The sequence below is a fragment of the Salvelinus namaycush genome, chromosome 39, assembly GCF_016432855.1.
Source record: "Salvelinus namaycush isolate Seneca chromosome 39, SaNama_1.0, whole genome shotgun sequence".
Taxonomy (NCBI): Eukaryota; Metazoa; Chordata; class Actinopteri; order Salmoniformes; family Salmonidae; genus Salvelinus; species Salvelinus namaycush.
In genome coordinates this window covers 8,831,432-8,855,613 of record NC_052345.1, presented here as the reverse complement: position 1 = coordinate 8,855,613, position 24,182 = coordinate 8,831,432, and the positions used below count along the sequence as shown (strand labels likewise).

The 24,182-nt window shown below is 41.5% G+C and overlaps 1 protein-coding gene across 1 annotated transcript; it reads right to left on the bottom strand.

Annotated features, from left to right (window-relative positions):
- Positions 1-112: 112 nt before the first annotated feature.
- LOC120033055 (transmembrane channel-like protein 5) lies at positions 113-23,917 on the bottom strand. Its single transcript, XM_038979342.1, has 21 exons — positions 23,559-23,917; positions 22,779-22,957; positions 21,805-22,067; positions 17,876-17,953; positions 16,221-16,337; positions 15,710-15,812; positions 13,583-13,664; positions 12,890-13,150; positions 12,551-12,699; positions 11,683-11,827; positions 11,144-11,296; positions 9,751-9,926; positions 8,236-8,311; positions 8,029-8,126; positions 7,745-7,840; positions 6,296-6,371; positions 3,189-3,322; positions 2,616-2,789; positions 2,005-2,083; positions 1,662-1,745; positions 113-1,360 (listed from the first exon to the last, which is right to left on the bottom strand). Exons 2-21 carry the CDS (start codon positions 22,853-22,855, stop codon positions 719-721), a joined length of 3,063 nt encoding a protein of 1,020 aa, XP_038835270.1. The 5' UTR covers positions 22,856-22,957; positions 23,559-23,917; the 3' UTR covers positions 113-718.
- Between the last annotated feature and the right edge of the window lie 265 nt (positions 23,918-24,182).

Sequence of the window (24,182 nt, the reverse complement as noted above, 5' to 3'; positions counted from 1 at the left end):
ACTTGAGTATCATTATAACCAATGACTGTGTATTCTATTTAAAGTACTTTATGCTTATAGGGATTAAGGATTCTGCAATGAATTACTCAATAAACAAATGTTGTCTTCCATAGCAAACTCAGAATGTTTAATTTTGTATTTGCTGTAGTTTCTTTCATTATGTTCTATATCCGTTGTTGCTTTGCTCTGAGAAAAAGAAGTGACTTGGATGTATTCTCAAAGTATATATTTGATATCTACTCAGTAGCTATTCATTGATGAACATCCAGACCAGGTTCAATCCCTACCACTAGAGGACAGTGCTGTTCATGGGAAAAACAACATACAGTACCATACAATTTTATAGTATTTACAATTTAATACGGATCAGAATATTCCTACATTTATACAACATTCTTTGACAGTGTTTTACAGGCTAAGCACATATCATGTGTACATACAGTACACAAATATATTAAATATTAAAATATTTTTTTGTACAAAAACAGTGTTCTTTTATCAAAAGGGAATACATATATCAGATGTATCTTTTCACACCCCATTGGCTACACTCTTTTATGGTCCAATAGAAAGTCTACATAGAGGTGGTCCTGCCCTCTCTTGATGCCAGTCAGAATCTTCTGATATTTCCTGATATTTCTCTGCTTTCTACAGCTGGTCACATTTCAATTGTGTCCGCCATCTTTTTTTCCCCAAGTGGTTCAGTTCTCGGTCATGCTCAGTATCTGTCACCGTACTCCTCCTCTACCTGTTGCCGGGCTAGCATGGCCTGTATCAGAGCACTACCAGTGCCTGATGCATCTGGGTGCTGTGAAGAAGCAGGCGCCCGGTAACACTCGCTCTCCTCCTCCTCTGCTCTCTGCCTGGCCTGCATGACCTGAATCATCGCACTGGACGTTGATGACACTGGATGTTCTGAATGAATTGGCGCCCGGTAAAACTCGTCCTCTTCCTGCTCTGACTCCGCCCTCTGCCTGGCTTGCATCACCTGTATCATCGCACTGGGTAATGCGTTTACTGGGTTCTGTGACTGAACTGGCGCCCGGTAAAACTCGTCCTCATTCTGTGACTCCGCCCTTTGCCTGGCTTGCATGGCCTGTATCAGTGCACTGGAGGACGCAGGTGTTTGGTCTGCAGGAAATGGCACCCCGCGATAACTGGCTACATCCTGGTCCTCTGCGTATTGCCTGGCTAGCATGGCCTGCATCATAGCACTGGATGTCGTAGAGACTGAGTGGCCGGAAGGCATAGGCACACCGAAAGAGCTGCTGCTGTCGCCATTCTCTTGCTCCAACCGCTGTCGGGCAATCAGAGCCTGTTGCATGCCAGTGGAGGATTCATTTTCCTGTCTTTTCCTGACCTGATTGAGAGAAAGGGTCATAGTTCAAGTATGACATTTGAAATAACATAGGAGTTTAGGTATTTATTGTAAGTTAGATAGTCTCAAGGTTAAGTTCGATAGTCTCAAGGTTAAGTTCGATAGTCTCAAGGTTAAGTTCGATAGTCTCAAGGTTAAGTTCGATAGTCTCAAGGTTAAGTTAGATAGTCTCAAGGTTAAGTTAGATAGTCTCAAGGTTAAGTTAGATAGTCTCAAGGTTAAGTTCGATAGTCTCAAGATTAAGTTCGATAGTCTCAAGGTCATTTCTCTTTGATCCTCTCACCTGTTTTTTCTTTTTCTGTTTGTTCTGCTTGGATTTCTGAAGGGTCTGTAGTTTCTCCAACAAGAATGCCTTGTCCTTCCCTTCCTAATAAAGGGAGTGAGAGAGAGAAAGAGAGAGAGCGAGAGCGAGAGAGAGACAACCAGAGAGAGAGAGAATGTTCTAGACAGTCAATACAATTCATAAAAACAACAAATGAACAACATCAACACTGCACATTCAAATGACTTCAGCTAAATATATTACTCCGGCACTTCAACATCCTCATAACGTAGACACAACCACTTCAGACACAACAGCTCTGATGGACGAGACACGTCGGACCAGACAGCTCACTAGAACTCACATTAACAATCTGCTGTCTCAGTAGAATGATAAGCAGCTGGCGTCCCTGAGTGATCTGCCTGAAGATGTAAATGAAGACACTGTGGAAAGGAGGTCAGTCCGTGAGTTTGTATTACAGTATGTGAAAGGGCAAAGTAGGCACTTAATGTCATAAAGTGTAACGAGATTGTATTTGAAAGCTTGATCCGGTAGACAGCGTTATAAAAGCTGAATGTATTGCTTGATAGGACTTCAGTATGCTGCTTCAAGGCAGGAAGCCTAGCGATTAAGAGCGTTGGGCCAGTAACCGAAAGGTCGCTGGTTTGAATCACTAAGCTGACTAGGTGAAAAATCAGTCGATGTGCCCTTGAGCAAGGCACTTAGCCCTAAGTGCTCCTGTAAGTTGCTCTGGATAAGTGTGACTAGCAAAATGTACAAGTCAATCTTTTGACAAACAGCTCAAACGATCAATAATTTCTAGGAATCATGATCAAGTTAAGTTTATGCCTTATATCACATTTTCAACACAACTGTCACTTTACCGTAAGACTGCGCTTTAAAAGTACTTGTTACCTTCATAAACACAACTTTAACCCAACATAACCACCTCAACATGAACAAAGATGAACTCACAGGATGATGAGAGAGACCAGGAAGTAGAATATCTCACTCCTGATGACGTGCTGGTAGATCCAGACAGTCCACTGAAACGCATCCACCCCATTCAGATCGTCCATCCAGATCTGTATTGCACTGAAGGTGGTGTTGAGGCCCCTGAAGGGCCCACACTTGTCTGAGGGGGGCAAACTGGGGGAGGGATCAGGGGAGACACGGCAGTTTGAAATGCTTAGGTCAGAGAAAAGGAGCCAAAGTCAAACAACTTTCAATCATCCAACTTTCAATCAACCAACTTTCTTACTAGAAGGTTTAAGTATAGCGTCATGCTTTTGAATAGCTGCTAAGCAAACAGCATGATTCTACGGACTATCTCAGCCCCTAAAATTAAACCAAACTGAATCAAGTTTATCTCTTGGTTATCAATTAATGACTACAGTTCTTCTGAACAAGTCATATTTATCCAGAACTAGATGGAATCTGAACCACTCCATATATCTACAGGTGTTTGTTTGGCCTTGCCTTAATCTATGACAGCCTTAACATAACATTAAGTTAACATAGCCTTGCCCTGACCGCTTATACACCTACGTCCACACGGTGTAGGCCACCATAGACAGAGCCCCTACGAAGGAAGGGAAGAAGAGGATAGCGATGAAGATGGTTTGCATCTGAGCCGCCCTGCCGGCTCGCCTGGGGGGCTGGCAGTTCTGGGTCAGGCTGACCTGGAGGACACAAAGTATAGACAGGGCATTACAGAGCTGGAGAGGGAGATAGAGAGAGGAGGAGCCTGTTGACGGTGTCTTGGCAACGGCACTATTTGATGAACAGGTAAACAAACAATGACCTTTGACATAAGGGAGAACTGAGAGTAACAACTAACCTGCACCTTAACCAGGAATAAAATTATATTGATTTGTCAGGGAGGTATTTGTTTGTATTTTATTTCACCTTTATTTAACTAGGCAAATCAGTTAAGAACAAATTCTTATTTACAATGACGGCCTACCAAAAGGCAAAAGGCCTCCTGCGGGGACGAGGGGCTGGGATTAAAAATTAAAAATATATATAAATATAGGACAAAACACACATCACAACAAGAGAGACAACACTACATAAAGAGAGACCTAAGACAACAACAAAGCAAGGCAGCAGCACATGACAACCCAACATGGTAGCAACACAACATGGTAACAGTACAAAACATGGTACAAACATTATTGGGCACAGAACAACAGCACAAAGGGCAAGAAGGTAGAGACAACAATACATCACGCAAAGCAGCCACAACTGTCAGGAAGAGTGTCCATGATTGAGTCTTTGAATGAAGAGATTGAGATAAAACTGTCCAGTTTGAGTGTTTGTTGCAGCTATTTCCAGTCGCTAGCTGCAGCGAACTGAAAAGAGGAGCGACCCAGGGATGTGTGTGCTTTGGGGACCTTTAATAGGTATCATGTTATTGTATTTGATCAACTAAATCCTCTATTGCAGACACCTTCCACTTGTAGTTTTTTCCCCAGATGAATTGATGAACATGTAAGGATTTCCCTGTATATACCACAGGGAAAACATCTATTTTCATTTCCAGGACACTCATATATGTTTCATCATTGTATTGTAAAATCCTAGTGACCATCGCTACCATCTATGAATAGAGCTAATTCTATACCATTCAACCGTGTCATGAAACATTCAGCACCCTCTTCAGAAGAGAGTAACATGAGCCTGGCCCATTCTGCTATGGCATGGTATCTAGGGCAGTGAATCAACACCAAGGTTCAGCTTACTGTCACCTGAGTCAGCCATGGTCCTGTGTGGCTCAGTTGGTTGGAGTGCTGCACTAGCAATAACAACTCCTGCAGGGGTCACATTGCCATACTAAAAATGTACTCACTCTCTGTACTATATATAATACTTTTTATCACTGTACTGAATATGTACTCACTGCTTTGGATAAGAAGTGTCTGCTAAGGGGCCTATGTTATCTACCGTACTGAACAGGTTACCTTCTTTAGGTAGAAGAACCGTACTGAGCAGGTTACCTTCTTTAGGAAGAAGAACCGTACTGAACAGGTTACCTTCTTTAGGTAGAAGAACCGTACTGAGCAGGTTACCTTCTTTAGGTAGAAGAACCGTACTGAACAGGTTACCTTCTTTAGGTAGAAGAACCGTACTGAACAGGTTACCTTCTTTAGGAAGAAGAACCGTACTGAACAGGTTACCTTCTTTAGGTAGAAGAACCGTACTGAACGGGTTACCTTCTTTAGGTAGAAGAACAGTACTGAACAGGTTACCTTCTTTAGGTAGAAGAACCGTACTGAACGGGTTACCTTCTTTAGGTAGAAGAACCGTACTGAACAGGTTACCTTCTTTAGGTAGAAGAACCATACTGGAGAGGTTACCTTCTTTAGGTAGAAGAACCGTACTGAACGGGTTACCTTCTTTAGGAAGAAGAACCGTACTGAACGGGTTACCTTCTTTAGGTAGAAGACCCGTTCTGAACAGGTTACCTTCTTTAGGTAGAAGAACCGTACTGAACAGGTTACCTTCTTTAGGTAGAAGAACCGTACTGAGCAGGTTACCTTCTTTAGGAAGAAGAACCGTACTGAACGGGTTACCTTCTTTAGGTAGAAGAACCGTTCTGAACAGGTTACCTTCTTTAGGAAGAAGAACCGTACTGAACGGGTTACCTTCTTTAGGTAGAAGAACCGTACTGAGCAGGTTACCTTCTTTAGGAAGAAGAACCGTACTGAACGGGTTACCTTCTTTAGGTAGAAGAACCGTTCTGAACAGGTTACCTTCTTTAGGAAGAAGAACCGTACTGAACGGGTTACCTTCTTTAGGTAGAAGAACCGTTCTGAACAGGTTACCTTCTTTAGGAAGAAGAACCGTACTGAACGGGTTACCTTCTTTAGGTAGAAGAACCGTACTGAACAGGTTACCTTCTTTAGGTAGAAGAACCGTACTGAACAGGTTACCTTCTTTAGGTAGAAGAACCATACTGAACAGGTTACCTTCTTTAGGTAGAAGAACCATACTGGAGAGGTTACCTTCTTTAGGTAGAAGAACCGTACTGAACGGGTTACCTTCTTTAGGTAGAAGAACCGTTCTGAACAGGTTACCTTCTTTAGGAAGAAGAACCGTACTGAACGGGTTACCTTCTTTAGGTAGAAGAACCGTACTGAGCAGGTTACCTTCTTTAGGAAGAAGAACCATACTGAACGGGTTACCTTCTTTAGGTAGAAGAACCGTACTGAGCAGGTTACCTTCTTTAGGAAGAAGAACCGTACTGAACGGGTTACCTTCTTTAGGTAGAAGAACCGTTCTGAACAGGTTACCTTCTTTAGGAAGAAGAACCGTACTGAACAGGTTACCTTCTTTAGGTAGAAGAACCGTACTGAACAGGTTACCTTCTTTAGGTAGAAGAACCATACTGAACAGGTTACCTTCTTTAGGAAGAAGAACCGTACTGAACGGGTTACCTTCTTTAGGTAGAAGAACCGTACTGAGCAGGTTACCTTCTTTAGGAAGAAGAACCGTACTGAACGGGTTACCTTCTTTAGGTAGAAGAACCGTTCTGAACAGGTTACCTTCTTTAGGAAGAAGAACCGTACTGAACAGGTTACCTTCTTTAGGTAGAAGAACCGTACTGAACAGGTTACCTTCTTTAGGTAGAAGAACCATACTGAACAGGTTACCTTCTTTAGGTAGAAGAGGATGAAGAACTTGATTATCTGTATCACTGGGAGGAGGGGAGAAAAGTAGATTCCGATCCTGCAGACAGAAAAACATGGTTATAAGAATTGACCATATCTCATCCACAGTACTGTGTTATGTTTTACTATGAAAATAGATGGAGCTATAGATGAACAGAGATTAGAGTCGAGGACAGCACAGTTCAGTACAGTAGAGTACATTAGAGCTCAGTACAGTACATTAGAGTAGAGTACAGTAGAGTCCACTACAGTAGAGCACTGTACAGTAGAGTACATTAGAGCACAGTACAGTAGAGTACATTAGAGCACAGTACAGTAGAGTACAGTAGTGTAGAGTACATTAGAGCACAGTACAGTAGAGTAGAGTACAGTAGAGTAGAGTACATTAGAGCACAGTAGAGTACAGTAGAGTACGGTACAGTACAGTAGAGTACAGTAGAGCACAGTACAGTAGAGTCCAGTAGAGTACAGTACAGTAGAGTACAGTAGAGTACAATAGAGTCCAGTAGAGTACAGTACAGTACAGTCCAGTCCAGTACAGTACAGTAGAGTATAGTATAGTATAGTATAGTACAGTACAGTACAGTAGAGTACAGAAGAGCACAGTAGAGTACAGTACAGTACAGTACAGTACAGTACAGTAGAGTAGAGTACAGTACAGTACAGTACAGTAGAGTCCAGTAGAGTACAGTACAGTAGAGTACAGTGCAGTACAGTAGAGTACAGTACAGTCCAGTAGAGTACAGTAGAGTCCAGTACAGTACAGTCCAGTACAGTACAGTACAGTACAGTACAGTCCAGTACAGTACAGTACAGTATAGTATAGTACAGTACAGTACAGTAGAGTACAGAAGAGCACAGTAGAGTACAGTACAGTACAGTAGAGTACAGTACAGTAGAGTCCAGTACAGTACAGTCCAGTAGAGTCCATTAGAGTACAGTACAGTACTGTACAGTACAGTAGAGTCCAGTAGTGTCCATTATAGTACAGTACAGTAGAGTACAGTACAGTACAGTAGAGTCCATCAGTACAGTACAGTAGAGTCCAGTAGAGCACAGTAGAGTACAGTACAGTACAGTAGAGTCCATTAGAGTACAGTACAGTAGAGTACAGTACAGTACAGTAGAGTACAGTAGAGCACAGTAGAGTACAGTAGAGCACAGTACAGTACAGTAGAGTACAGTAGAGCACAGTAGAGTACAGTAGAGCACAGTAGAGTACAGTAGAGCACAGTAGAGTACAGTAGAGTACAGTACAGTACAGTACAGTAGAGTACAGTAGAGCACAGTAGAGTACAGTAGAGCACAGTAGAGTCCATTAGAGTACAGTACAGTACAGTAGAGTCCAGTAGAGTACAGTACAGTACAGTACAGTAGAGTCCAGTAGAGTACAGTACAGTAGAGTACAGTGTAATGAAATAACGTCAGTACCATGCCAGGGTCTGTGCATAGATCAGGTCAAGGACATTCCTGGCAACGTCAAACTCTGGAACTCCCAGGCTCTGTATGCATTTAGTCCCAATGACACTGGTGGAGAAAAGAACAAAGGAGTTACCGAAGAGCATTTTTCAATGAACCCTTATGAGATGCCTCACTGAAACTTTCCCTCAAAACAGAAAGATGAGTTACAATATAGAATTCTACTGCATACTGTAGCATTTTTTAGCTTTAAGTGAACACGCTATGGGAAAATGTGTTTTGAAAATGCCACTCACTTGCTCAAGAACTCTCCAAAGAAGGATCCTAACATTACGAAGAGGAAGTCCATAATCACCAGTCTGTACAAGGCTTGTCCTACGATGGACTCCCAGCACTAAGACACATGGTTGTAATCAAAGTGGTGGATGAACATACAGTAGATATTAGTGACAATCAAAAACATTTTTGAAAGCATGCATGTGATTTGGTTTAAAGGGACTTACTGAAAATGTATTGGCCACATCCTTCATCCAGTAGTAGCAGAGAATAGCCAGAATGGACATCTTGAGAATGACATTTCTAAAAAGGAAAAAGGCATTCAAAACATCAGTCTTCTAAAACATTGTACAGTATATGACCTTTCTGTTTTTTCCTAATATTTTATTAAGCATATTTAGAATTTACGCATTACTGTAATATTTCATTCATCCATTGCTTTAAATTGATCATTGAGCAAATTGTTTTGATCAATCGATTTCAATATACAGTACCAGTCAAAAGTTTGGACACACCTACTCATTCCAGGGTTTTTCTTTATTTTTACTATTTTCTACATTGTAGATTAATAGTGAAGACATCAAAAGTAGGTATTAGCACATATGAAATCATGTAGTAACCAAAAAAGTGTTAAACAAATCAAATTTTATCAAGAATATTCATATCCTTGCTTCAGGTCCTGAGCTACAGGCGGTTAGATTTGTGTATGTCATTTTAGGCGAAAATTGGGCAAAAACCATCAAGCGCTATGATGAAACTGGCTCTCATGACGACCTCCACAGGAAAGCAAGACCCAGAGTTACCTCTGCTGCAGAGGATAAGTTCATTAGAGTTACCAGCCTCAGAAATTGCAGCCCAAATAAATTCTTCACAGAGTTCAAGTAACAGACACATCTCAACATCAACTGTTCAGAGGAGACCGTGTGAATGGTCGAATTGCTGCAAAGAAACCCCTACTTAAGGAAACCAATAAGAAGAACAGACTTGCTTGGGCCAAGAAACACGAGCAATGGACATTAGACCGGTGGAAATCTGTCCTTTTGGTCTGATGAGTCCAAATTTGAGATTTTTGGTACAAACCGCCGTGTTTTGTGAGACGCAGAGTAGGTGAACGAATGATCTCTGCATGTGTGGTTCCCACCGTGAAGCATGGAGGAGGATTTGTGATGGTGTGGGGGTGCTTTGCTGGTGACATTGTCAGTGATTTATTTAGAATTCAAGGCACACTTAACCAACATGGCTACCATAGCATTCTGCAGCGATACGCCATCCCATCTGGTTTGCGCTTAGCGGGACTATCATTTGTTTTTCAACAGGACAATGACTCAACACACCTACAGGCTGAGTAAGTGCTATTTGACCAAGAAGGAGAGTGATGGAGTGCTGCATCAGATGACCTGGCCTCCACAATCACCCGACCTCAACCCAATTGAGATGGTTTGGGATGAGTTGGACCGCAGAGTGGAAAAGGAAAAGCAGCCAACAAGTGCTCAGCATATGTGGGAACTCCTTCAAGACTGTTGGAAAAGCATTCCAGGTGAAGCTTGTTGAGAGAATGCCAAGAGTGTGCAAAGCTGTCATCAAGGCAAAGGGTGGCAACTTTGAACAATCTAAAATGTATTTTGTTTTGTTTAACACTTTTTTGGTTACTACATGATTAGGTGTATCTAAACTTTTGACTGGCAGTGTATGTATTTTCGTTCAAATATTTTTTTTAAATGTGTTTAGTATCCATCTCTAACCTGACTATGATGGCATAGACCTGCATGCGAGGGTTGGAGTAGTGTTCTATCTTTTTGAACAGAGAGTAGAAGAGAGGGACGACCAGATTGATCAGGGACACCACAAAGGGGAGGAGGAGAGTAGCGGCCTCCTCCAGGAGAGAGCCGGAAGCTTTATCCGCTGACTTCCTCGTCCGCTGGAAAGATACCATAGTAGGTCAGTTTGTTCTGATCTAAGGACAGTTTTGTGTTTCCCCCATGTTAAAAAGAGGCTTTGGAGAGGGTGAGCTATTCATAGATCAGTGCCTAGAAGCAACCAGCCTGGAGAAAATATAAGACACTGAAGCCTGGACATAATCAATCACAGCTTTAGCAAAATAGTGTCCAGTTTCCATTTGAGATTTACCCCGGTGTTTTACACAAAAGGCTCAGATTTTTCTGTTTCCATCTACAAGGGCCGGCACCCATGTCTCACTGGGCCATGGCTCCGGCTGACTTGCTTTGACTTGGAGCCAAAGCCCTGGGTACTTTTCAGCTGGCATTTACATAACAATGGCTAACTGTGGACTTTAACACCTTGTCACAAAGCAACTGTCTTGATGATGCAGATGTTGTTGATTCTGCTCTCCCCAAGTATTTAGCGTCACACTCCTGATGGAAACACAATAACACTTGAGCTAACATTAACATAAATCAGTGGTGACACACTGGTGTAGGGTAAGTCTTAGGTGCTCCCGAGTGGCGCAGCGGTCTAAGGCACTGCATCTCAGTGCTAGAGATGTCACTACAGGCACCCTGGTTCAAATCCAGTTTGTATCACAACTGGCCGTGATTGGAAGTCCCATAGGGCGGTGCCCAACTTCGTCCTGGTTTGGCCGGTATAGGCCGTCATTGTAAATAATAATTTGTTTTTAACTGACTTGCCTAGTTAAATGAAGGTTAAATTGAAAAAAATAGATAATAATAATTTGGTGGAAGTGTAGCAATGATGTCCCACTAACACCATTATAAAGACCACACCCTGTACTGCCAGGAAAGTAGTATTGTATTGATGTTATAGGATTCAGATATGCTCAGGCACACACAGGCGCTATGACACACTTTGAATTACTGTACACAAGGGTATGTCTTATACAATAGTCATCGACACTGGTCCCGGAGCTACACAGTGTGCAGGCATTTGTTTTAGCACAGCGCCAACACACCTGATTCAACTAATCACCACCTGGTCTTCATCATACTTAGATGGATCAGGGTCAGCTGATCCCCGGATCATACATTAACAACACAAGCTTTGTAAGGAAGCAACGTGTCATTGTGTCACAACGTTTATGTAAGGTCTCCCTTGGGAAAGAAATCTTCTGACCTCAATGGGACTTCCTGGTTATATAAAAGTTCATAAAATGTACCATACCGATGTGTCATATTGACACAGGAAGTAGACACTGGCGCCACAGCCCAAGGCCATGCCCGTGGAGAGGAGCCAGGTACCCAGGAAGACCCCATAGTGCTTCAGCCTCTCTGTCAGAGGTAGCAGGGCCACCTGGACCTTTTCTGATAAGGACTCCTGGAGGGGAATGGAAACATTACTTCAAAGTTATTTCACAGTTGGTTATCGGAGAGAGATCCTATTTGGGCCCCCTAACAAGTCAGAGTGCAGAGTATTCTATGTATGGAAGAGCAGATAAGTACTGAGTCACAAGTACTGGACATTTATCTAGTCTCGCAAATGTGGGATTTGTTCAGCGATATTACGTTCTTTCTTGGCACAAAGCTACAGTTATGATATGGTCATGAGGTCAACAAAGCTACAGTAATGATATGGCCATGAGCTCAACAAAGCTACAGTAATAGTTTATCAAAAACAGTGACATTAGTCGCTTGTAAAAGCTTGATAACTGGCCAGCTCACACAAGATTTGTTTCTGGTTTCCGAGATTACAGTGAAAGTGACCTTGAGTTGGATGCGCAGATTGTTCTTGCGCTGTCGTACGGCTTTCTCGTTAGTCACACTGAAGTCCCAGCTACACAGGAGCTGCCAGGCTCCACCCAAGCCTGAGTCTGCAAGGACATACTTCTTCCTGAACGAGCTGGCCATGCTGCAGAGAGAGAGAGGGGGAGGTCAACAATCCACAAAAGTGGAGACAAATTTCACCCCAATAACTACCGTGGGATATGAGTCAACAGCAACTTTGGGGAAATCCTCTGCATTATCATTAACATCAGACTCGTACACTTGTAAATACAACCCATATTTTATTTATTATTATTTTTATTCATTTTCCCTTTTGTACTTTAACCATTTGCATATCGTTACAACACTATATATATATATATATCTATAATATGAGATTTGCGATGTCTTTATTCTTTTGGAACTTCTGTGAGTGTAATGTTTACTGTTCATTTTTATTGTTTATTTCACTTTTTTATATTATCTACTTCACTTGCTTTGGCAATGTTAACATATGTTTCCCATGCCAATAAAGCCCCTTGAATTGAATTGAGAGAGACAGAGAGAAAGAGAGAGAGAACAGGGGCCCCTTTACTGCACTATTACAACATGAAGGAAAGGTTAAATAAATATCATAAAGGTATGATGTGAATGTCATGGCATTGGTGATTTGATTGACATCATACACGTGAGATCAACTGGCTTTGATAAATGATTTACTGGCACTTGAAACCAATGAAGAAGCACATGGAAACCAAACTATGCAAGACATAAATGACAGTCCATAGCAGAGTTAATAGTGGTCAATACAATGTTACTGTTACATGATCACTGTGGACTATGCTGTGCAGTCCCATCCCATACTGACCTGTAGATGAGGGCGGCTCCACACAACACCATGTAGGCTGCTATGGTGAAGAAGTAGGCCAGCTGCATGTTGTACTCAGGCCAGCCCCCTGTTCCTTGTGTTTTATTACTGTAGCCGCCATAATACATCACTGTGTGGCTGAAATAACCCTGTGGGGAAAATAGATACATCAAAATAAAAATGTTTTTATCACACAGTAACTGTTCACTGTGTGCTGACTTTACAGTACGGGGTGTAGTATGACAAATAAGTTGATCAAATTAGTAGCGTATGCTGCTATGGAATGATTCATTCAGAAGCCTCTACTAGAAGTAGTGTGAATAGTATACAACAACAAACCGCTCCGGTCAGTATCTCTAGCCCTCTGAAGCTGACCCCAGCGGGGATGTCTGGCGTGGGGTGATAGATGAGCTGGGGGATGGTGATGAAACCAAAGTTGACCAGGAAGGAGAAGATGTTGAACATCAGCAGCCATTTTAGGAACTTGAAGTAGGAGAGGACCCCCGTGCCAAATTTACCCTCGACCTCCTTCATGGTACCCCGCCACAGTTCCAGGGTCTGCCTGGCTAAAGTCATGTTAGCACCGCACCTGCGGAACGCCTGAGGGGGAAGACTGGTCTGAGAACAGTGGTGGGGGTCTTGTATGTCACAAATGCACTGTCATAGATTTCATAGCATAGCGGTCACAGAATAGGTGTAATTGTCAATAGAGGATGTGGATGATGGAACAGTAATAATGTTCAATGTAAGTAGAAAGTTATTGTATTGTAGCCTGCATGGTGGCAGTCTGTTTCTGCTTTTGCCAATGTTCAAGTGTCGCTGAATGCAGAGACAGAATGTCACCCTGGCAAATTGTATTGCTCATAAAAGGCATAAAGATTTAGTGATAGCCAACCACAGGAAGCGTTGCACTTTGCCATAGTTTAATAGGGCACTGCTTGTGCAGTACAGGGACACACAGGAAGTAAAGTTGGGCATCAGGATAGGAGGTCACACAGAGACACAAAGATGTCAGAGAGTCAAACTGCTCACCAGTGAGACAGTCGTCGAGCAGTCTGAAAAGCAGTTCAGTTGCCGGGACTTTTTGAATGATTTCAACGCCAACACTTGGCCCCTAGGAGATAAGAGATCAAACAAACATAAAGATTACAGTCTGATACAGTTATGTAGCGTATGATAATAACATACGCGCATCACAGCGTTATCTCTTCATAAAATATATGACCTGTCAAAAGTTGCACAGTGCTCTTGGCTGGCTGTGTGGCTGTAAACTTTGGACTTGGCCGATGCGATGCGCTTATGGTAAACACTTCTTCCTTACCCGCATACTGCAAGAAGATGTGTGTGTGTCTGTGTGTGTGACTATTCTCCCCAATGATCTCACATTGCAAGCCTACATAACTGCACACTCGATGCCCTACCTACCCTTGTGCATAGTACTTATTTTACTACCCCTGGTAATAAGTTAAACTTTCCATAGTAAAACTGAAAGAAAACAGGCACTTTTTTACCTATGACGGTGACATGACAACTATACAGTTGAAGTCGGAAGTTTACATACACCTCAGCCAAATACATTTAAACTCAGTTTTTCACAATTCCTGGCATTTAATCCTAGTAAAAATTCCCTGTTTTATGTCAGTTAGGATCACCACTTTATTTTAAGAATGTGAAATGTCAGAATAATTGTAGAGAGAATGATTCATTTCAGATTTGATTTCTTTCCCATTGGGTCTTTCCCACATTCCCATTGGGTCAGAAGTTTACATACACTCAATTAGTATTTGGTAGCTTAACTTGGGTCAAACGTTTTGGGTAGCCTTCCAAAAGCTTCCCACAATAAGTTGGGTGAATTTTGGCCCATTTCTCCTTACAGAGCTGGTGTAACTGAGTCAGGTTTGTAGGCCTCCTTGCTTGCACACGCTTTTTCAGTTCTGCCCACACATTTTCTATAGGATTGAGGTCAGGGCTTTGAGATGGCCACTCCAATACCTTGACTTTGTTGTCCTTAAGCCATTTGGCCACAACTTTGGAAGTATGCTTGGGGTCCATTTGGAAGACTCATTTGCGACCAAGCTTTAACTTCCTGACTGATGTCTTGAGATGTTGCTTCAATATATCCACATAAATATCCACCCTCATGATGCCATCTATTTTGTGAAGTGCAGCAGTCCCTCCTGCAGCAAAGCACCCCCTCAACATGACGCTGCCACCACCGTGCTTCACGGTTGGGATGATGTTCTTCGGCTTGCAAACCCCCCCCCCTTTTAACTCCAAACATAACGATGGCCAACAGTTCTATTTTTGTTTCATCAGACCAGAGGACATTTCTCCAAAAAGTACGATCTTTGTCCCCATGTGCAGTTGCAAACCGTCTGGCTTTTTTATGGCGGGTTTGGAGCAGTGTCTTCCTCCTTGCTGACCAGCCTTTCAGGTTATGTCGATATAGGACTCGTTTTACTGTGGATATAGATACTTTTATACCTGTTTCCTCCAGCATCTTCAATAAGGTCCTTTGCTGGTGTTCTGGGATTGATTTGCACTTTTCACACCAAAGTACGTTCATCTCTAAGAGACAGAACGCGTCTCCTTCCTGAGCGGTATGATGGCTGCGTGGTCCCATGGTGTTTATACTTGCGTACTATTGTTTGTACAGATGAACGTGGTACCTTCAGGAGTTTGGAAATTGCTCCCAAGTATGAACCAGACTCGTGGAGGCCTACAATTGTTTTTCTGAGGTCTTGGCTGATTTCTTTTGATTTTCCCATGATGTCAAGCAAAGAAGCACTGAGTTTGAAGGTAGGCCTTGAAATACATCCATAGGTACACCTCCAATTGATTCAAATTATGTCAATTAGCCTATCAGAAGCTTCTAAAGCCATGACATCATTTTCTGGAATTTTCCAAGCGGTTTAATGGCATTGTCAACTTAGTGTATGTAAACTTCTGACCCACTGGAATTGTGATACAGTGAATTATAAGTGAAATAATCTGTCTGTAAACAATTGTTGGAAAAATGATTTGTGTCATGCACAAAGTAGATGTCATAACCGACTTGCCAAAACTATAGTTTGCTAACAAGAAATTTGTGGAGTGGTTGAAAAACGAGTTTTAATGAGTCCAACCTAAGTGTATGTAAACTTCCGACTTCAACTGTACCTGATGTGTTTCTTGTCATCAAAGCTCATAGGGAGGTCTCGGATGGCCTTGATTCTGTCCCTCGTTGACATAGCAACCAGCTCTTGGACCAAGTTATGTTCCTCTGTTGGACAAAGACATGATAAGACAGATCTGTGAGGTTATTAATCATGGTATGCCTTTAAAATCAGAACTGTAATATAATACAAAAAATTATAATATAATAATACATAATATAATGTATAATATATGAGTTTGTCATTGTGATTTAAGGATAAGAAGTGATGTAGGGTTAGGATTGAGCTATAAAGTCATTATATAGTAGGAAACGTCTTATACTTCAATCAGTGAGTGTATCCAGAATATGACTTCAATGGATAACATTGTCCTGAACCGATTGAAAAGAGAAACATCATATTTCTACAGGGAGAACGGTCAGGCATTCTCAACAGTTGTTGTGCCCATAGGAATACAATTCTAGTAATTTAATTTCTATGGCTGTGCCCTAGGCTCTCCTTTCTTCATCCCTCACCATTTTCCATTTCATTCCTGATGTCGTCCTCAGAAAGGCCCAGATTGCCCAGAGCAGCCTCTCCTACAGGGAATAGACTCATCTTCCTCGACCCCCTGAACCTCATCGAAACATGACCTGGGAGACACAAGGACATCTAATTAAACACAGCTGACAGCCTAGCTATTACTGAGGAATTATGAGCTTAATAATGTGTGTTGAACAAATAGAAAGTCATCCATCATAGGCTTACTATCAGCACTAACAATACGGAGGATATATAATATGTTAAGCTAATAAAAAGTACTGCACATTCTATTTATTCATTTCAGATCATGTTCACCGATTGACTTGGCAAACACAATTTATTCCCATAATTCCAGTGCAAACAAGTGAATTTACAAAGAACGGCATGCACATACAACTTACAATATATCATGGTTTATTGGTTCACGCACTGACATGGTGCTTGATTGCACAAGGAAGTGGTTTTAGGTGGCTTGAAAGGGGAGACCCCCAATCACATTGCATGGGTGTGTTGTGAGTCAATATTTACAATGTGTAAATCAGCGTTAGCTGCTGATGATCAACTTTGATTAAACCAAATCAAATAGAGGTGGTTAAAAAAAGGTTTCCAAAAGGTGTTCCCCATAGCAGAACCCTTCTTGGTTCCAAGTATAACCATTTTAGGTTGCAGGTAGAACCCATTGGGTTCCATGTAGAACCTGAAACCAAAAGGGTTCTTTGTGGAACCAATAAGGGTTCTTCAAAGGGTTCTCCTATATGCAAAGGGTTCTACTATGGGGACAGCCAAATAACCCTTTTAGGTTCTAGATAGCATATTTTTTTCTAAGAGTGTACTATATTTCACATACATTTGACAAACGCAGTAGCATGACTAACTGACAATGAAAGAAGATGAATGTGCAAGTAGAGGTACTGGGGTGCAAAGGAGCAAAAAATAAATAACAATATGGGGATGAGGTAGTTGGGTGGGCTATTTACAGATGAGCTATGTACAGGTGCAATGATCGGTAAGCTGCTCTGACAGCTGATGCTTAAAGTTAGTGAGAGAGATATAAGAATCCAGCTTCAGTGATTTTTGTAATTCGTTCCAGTCACTGGCAGCAGAGAACTGGAAGGAAAGGCGTCCAAACGAGGAGTTGGCTATGGGATGACCATAGAAAACACCTAATCATCAGTCCTCGTGATGAGACCGTATTACCTGGATTGTGTTCATTAGGCAACAAATGGAAGAAAACAGACTGAAACAGGGAGGGACTACCTGGACTTGTCCAAAAAGAAATGCTCATTGTAACATTTCGTTGTAAAACGTTTTGCTACGTTTTGCCCTAATCAATACAGCCCTGTAAACTGTTAGCACCATAGTTTCCCGGGATGTTATTTTTCTGCCAACTTCCTTGTGCTGCCTGTTTACCTTTGGGTAATGTTTTATTAGACATTGGATCGTCAAATCATCCTCTTAAGGATCTGACCCTTTTTTCCCCAATTTTCGCCTAAAATTACATACCCAAATCTAACTGCCTGTAGCAAGGATAGTGCAACAACTAACCTCAAAGGTTCTTATGATCAAAGGGACCAACTAAAGAAGTAAAGTAAGGAAGTAAATAGAGAGTAATCTACTGTATGTGCTTTAGAAGTGGTTTGAACAGTACCTGAAGTTGCAGATGGAAGTCGAACAGGAGGCATTGTGTCATAATGCGTTGCCTGGTCGATCTGGTACCCGCTGTGATCTGAACATCATGGAGAACAGAACACTACATTCATTAATTGCATCCACCTAATTTTCGACCGTTGCTATGGGCACAGCCAAACAACGGAAGTGATGGATTCGATTTCTGCTTTACTTACAGTGCAGCGTGCATGTGGCAAATTTGCTCGAGTAAATTATTTGAAGGAGTCCATTTGTAGAGTATTAAAGTCAAGTAAACAAGTGTAAGTGTAATTGTATATGTATTTCATTCAAGTTCTCAAACTAGACCTACTAGTAGTTATGTTGTGATAATTACGTTAATTGTCAAAAACAAAGCCAAAAACTATAACGATAACTATACTGATAAACTATAGTCTACATAACTATAAAACTTTGGTGAGCATCCACACTAGAGGAAAGTTTATCGAGTATTGTTCTGCAGTCCTGCACCTGTCAATCAACTGATCAACGCATTCTACTGCACACCGCCTATTAATAAGGTGGTAACACAAGACCATTCACGAGGTCTAACGCACAGATACTGGTTCAGACCAGTGCTTTCAGGGTGTGTTCATTGTCATAGTGACAACTGCAAATAATACTTCAATGTACATCTAGGCCAAATGAAAAATAATATAGTAACTCGTATTTAAATGTAGCAATTGAACAACAAACGCAGAGCCTGCACATATTTTACAGCATCTCATTGCCTCATTGCTCAAGTGGTTTGCAAGTGATTTCCATTTTTCTAATGGTTGTCAATTCCTTTGTGTCTTGTTTTTCACTGTGCTCGCCTAGGCTATGTACTGTACAACTATTTGCAATGCATCAGTGCAACAATGTTATAATCATAACAGGCCAAACGTGATCAATCACACCAACACACTTTCTCTCCTCAATTTTCCCCGAAATTGATTTTCTATGCTGTAGGCCTGTTATACATTCAGCAAATAGTAAAAGCAAGCCTGCTTCTTTCCCTGAATAGGCTATTAGGCTTTGTAAAAAAAAAAAAGTATACAAAGAAATGTCCTATAGCTTTTGTAGCCTATAGCTTCCCTGGGATTTCACCAGAAGAGGAATCGCCTATTGCAGAGAGGCTGAGGGGCTTGTTATAGCCTGTTACGCACGGGAACAGCTGGAAAAGAGGTGAGTGATGTGTAGCTGAAGTAAGAAGCTAAATATTAGCTAGTTATTAGGCCATGCATTAGATAAATATTAGAGCTATAGTCTAAATATTTACCTGTCAAAGTCCGTTACAAGATTATGAAATGGCAAATCTGCAGTACGGCCCTCCAGGCTGCGCTCTGTGGTTCACCGGCACGCAAAGTTCCATTATTGATTAGGCATAGGATTACGTTTTTAGACAATACATTATTGTACCTGGGCTACAACAACACAGTCCAACGAGGAATGTATTATTGTTATGAAGTGAGTACACAACTATTGTCCATAGGCTGTAAACTGCAGTGATGTAGGCTCATTTGAATAACCGCTCAAACGTCCTGTTTTGTTTCATTCCGACATAACTGCATAGGCCTACAGCCTATAGGCCTGATTATGCAACCATTTGGATCAGTTCAGGTCTATTCGCGACAGTTTAGAAGCACAAGAAAGGTACATTAGCAGGCCACTCATATGGTGTATTTTGTCAGGAAGTAGCCCGGTGTTAAGATAGGCCTACTATAGGAAAATATGGGCTTCTCCTTTCCAACTCCCCGCTCGTAATGCTGTAGCCTATTTCACATTCAGCAAGCGAGTGCACGCGTGCATCTATCCTCCAATAGGCGGTTAGTAGGCTAAAGAAGAAAGGTCCAAATAAGGGTCCAAAAAGCTTTTGTACTCTGTCTTTTCCTGGGACTCCTCAAGATTTAAGAGGAATAGCTGTGTCAGTGGAGAGGCCAGGTGCGTAATTGCACAACAGAACAAAGACAGACAGGCTCGAGATGTAGCCTATAGCCTAAGTAGAAATGTATGCATATTAGACCATTATTTAAAGCTCAATGTTAGGCTTAATACTATAGTGAATATATCCAGTCAATGTACAAAGCAAAATAAAAAAAGTTGATCAGATAACGAAATCATAGGTAGCTCTACACTGGGTGCGTTCCGGAGGCTGCGCTGAGTGCGCGCCCTCCCAGTCCCCGGGTTTGCAGCTGGAAAAGCTACCATATGTTTAAGATTTTTTAGGGACAATAAATGTATCCTATCTATGCTACCACAACACAATGTAATGAAGAATGTTATTATTGTTTTCAAGTGAGTACAAAACTGTAGTCTAGCCTGTAAACTGCAGTGAATAGCCTATGCCATTTGAAAAACCGCTCAAAAGCCTGGCGTTTTGAATACATCCCGGTAATAATTTCGAAATAACTGCATCTAGCCTGCCTGATTGGGAAACCATTTGAATCAGTTATGTTTTGTCTCTCTGCAGCTTAGTCTACAAGGTCCCGCACATAAGGCAAGTAATATGTTAGTTGTTTCGCTATCAGAAACATGCCAAATGCAAGGATTTTTAGTGGAGCACATATGAATTATGATAAAGCATGAGCGCGGAGGAAGTTGTATCACAAGATGTTGGTGGTACCTTAGTTGGAGAGGACGGGCTCATGGTACTGGCTGGAGAGGAATTAGTGGAATGGTATCAAATACATCAACACATGGTTTAATGCCATTCCAATCGCTCCATTCCAGCCATTATTATGAGCCATCCTCCCCTCAGCAGCCTCCACTGATGTTGTAGCAATAGTTTGAGCGTTTGGCTTCCGTGTTTTAAAAGCGTTAGAAAACTAGTTGGATATGGTACCTATAACAACATTGAAAACACAAATAATTAACCAAACAGAAGGCAGGAAGTAATAGAAGAAATTCAAAGTCACTTAGCAACACAGAACCTGAAGACCAGCCACACTGAAATACTATATGTGACAGGAAGTAATAGAAGAAATTCAAAGTCACTTAGCAACACAGAACCTGAAGACCAGCCACACTGAAATACTACTCCATTCCCAACCTGGACTCAGGGGTAGACTTAACATAGTAAAGTAAATCCAGACACTCCTATTAGTACGATATGTTACATTTCATATGGTACTGTATGTATTCATTTGTGGATGTCCATCCATTTCATATGATATGTTACGAATGACAATTCGTATGATATGTTACAAATCGCAATTCAAACAATATGTTAAGAATTGCGATTCGTACAATATGTTACGAATTGGCAACGCATATGGTATGTTACGAATTCCAATTTGTTGTGGCTAACGTTAGCTAGGTGGCTAAGTGGCTAATGCTAACATTAGCTAGGTGGCTAATGTTAGCTAGGCTAGGTGTTAAGGTCAGGGTTAAGGTCAGGGTTAAGGTTAGAGTTAGGTTAAAGGGTTAAAGGCGTTGGCAATGAGGCCCTTTATCTACGTCCCCAGAGTAGGATGAACTCATAGATACCATTTTTATGTCTCTATGTGCAGTTTGAAGGAAGTTGCTAACTAGCACTAGCACAATTGCTAACTAGCGTAAGCACTATTGCTACTAAGCATTGGCTGCGAAACTACCTCAAACTTCCTTCATACTGGACTTATGTAAACATACCAAACGTAACATATCATACTAATTTGAGTGTCAATGATATATATTTACTATGTTACGTCTAGTCTATGCAACCAGGCTGCCATTCCAACAAAATCATGGCCATACTATCCTCTCAGAACCCGGAACCAAATCTTGGAGGAGAGACTACCCTTACTACAGCACAAGGAATCATATTTCTCTGATCTGTTTACAATACAATCTCCCATCAGTAAACGTGTGTACTGCCATTACATCAGTGTGTGGCTGTACATTATTTGTTTCTATTGTCTAATTCATCAATTAAATCAAACATCGACTTACTGAGGTCATGCTGCTGCCATCGTGGGCTCTCCGACCGGGGAGGAAGGAGACCCATGGGAATGCTGTCTCTGCCCCTCCAGCTCCCCTCCTGCCACCCGCCCCAGGGCACTCTCTCCTGGGCATCGTCGTAGCTGGACTGGACCCCTCCTGGGAGCTGCAGAAGGTCGGACCTGCCCCTCTCCCCCGCGGCTCCATCATCCCTGGGGTAGGGGTTACCATGGGGGTTACTGTGATGGGATTGGGATTGGGATTTCCTGGAAGGACTTTGGAGAGAAGGACGGAGGAGATAACATTACTGGTGTGTTGTTGTATAAACCCTGCATCAGTCAGTCCAACACCTTAATCATTACACTCATAAGGTTGCTGATGGTGTTCTAAGAATCATGCTACAATATTATTATAGACATATGACATCTGTCATAGACAATCATGTTTTTTTTCTGAGGCGCTACAAAGTGAGTCGCTTATAAGAAATACCATTACTTTGGTCACACCACTGAAGGTTCATGACCGTCTCTAGTACTTAGCACAACATTAACTTAAAATGACAACAAACTCCTTGTACTGTAACACAACCTTCAACACACAAAGGAGGAGAATTGGACCACTTTGAAAGTATTCATTTCAGGGATAGCTTCCTGCTACAATATGTGATGGCACTGGCATTATAAAAAATCTGACACCAATTCAGAGATTAGAGATGATGTGACCAAGCACAATGATAGTTTACATTTAAATATACAGAACAAAAGATCCTCGCAGTATTATTTTCTAATACTGGACCATTATGTTTTACTTCACTTCTCATATTTGTGTTATTTGTGCCCTCTCCCCCAAAACATTTTTAAGAGCTGTCCGTCACAACATGTCATTCAGGTCCTCTACCCATTACCCAGAGGTTTGATTAACTGTACCCAGTTAAAGCAGAATAATAACAAACATCCAAACACAATCGTACAAGTTGACACACATACCTCCTATCTATCTCCAGGGTGTCACTGTCATGATAGGCAGTGTTGTTATATCCTCCAGTGTTGTTGTAGTGCGACATAGGGATCCTTGGCTTGATCTTCTTCTATAGTGGTTAACCCGGCGGTGGTTTCGGTCCGTCCCCCTCTTCTTTAGTTCCCTGGAGGTCTGAAAGGGCCTCCTACTGTATTTTCAGTAAAACAATTAGTGAGAATCAGCTTGCCATTACATAAAATGAGAACTGGAAACAAGACATAAACGTGCCACTAGCAACAAGACCCCCTTGGGTATAAAGAAGGGGCAAATACAAGACTTCTGAGATCATACCTCGATGCTATTCCCATCTTCTTTTCACAAATAAAGCTGTGCTATCTAATACACATCACATGTTTTGGATTGAATGGCTGTATTCAGTAAGTTATTTAACTCCCCTGTCCTATCCCTGTGTATATCATTATTTATTAACACAGGGATATGGTTTCTGTTTTGCCATGGTCTGTGCCTCAGTGCTGCCCTATGGCAGTAAGGTAGGCAAAGTAGAAATAACAAATTCCTGAGCAACAAAGTCTGGAAAGAGATCTGACTAACAAATGTGTTGACATGGTAGTTTATTGTGGGAAAAACACATAGTCATATGTGACAGTGAATCTTTGTGTTGTCGAATTAAGAGAAATATAACCATGTTTCAAATAATAATAGTATACATTGCTGTTGGATAAAGTAACAATTTAAACCTATTGTATCAAACAATTGTTTAAAAGAATAAATCCACAGAGTGTAATTACCTGGTTAATGTGCTGCTTATTCAGGGAAATCTGCTGGCTGCTTGAACAGATGTTGCAGTCCGAGGCTGCCTCCCTTTTTCCTTATAATCCAGGTTTGAAGTGCCAACTGTGGTAGCTAGAGTGTAGCTCTGAGAGATCTACCTTTGTTGAACTTTATCACTGTGTGTCTGTCAGACTACCAGGAACTGTGCACTTGAAATAAAGGTAAAAGTCCGGTGGTTCTAAATGCCGTATGCAAATCTAATAGGTGCTATGGTTGGCATAATGACAACTATTTCCAAATGATTCCCATAGGACGTGAAAATTAATTGGCATAATAAGATATGGGACGGCCAAGGGCTCAACTGTGTTATTACGAATGACTGCATGTGCAGTGTGCAATAGGATAGGGAATTGCAATGAAGAGCCATAATGATTAACTTTCGTCTTCGACTCTCTATTTAAAACGCAATGTCAAACAAAATGTTGAATTATGTGAATAGCAGCATAATAAACAATTAAATTGTTATTTGGACATTTTTTATTATTTCATATTCAAATAATATTACCCCATTTTAAGCGTTAATAATTATTGATGCTCCATCATTTAAAAGGTTTATGGTGGTGGCATTTGAGGACAGTAGA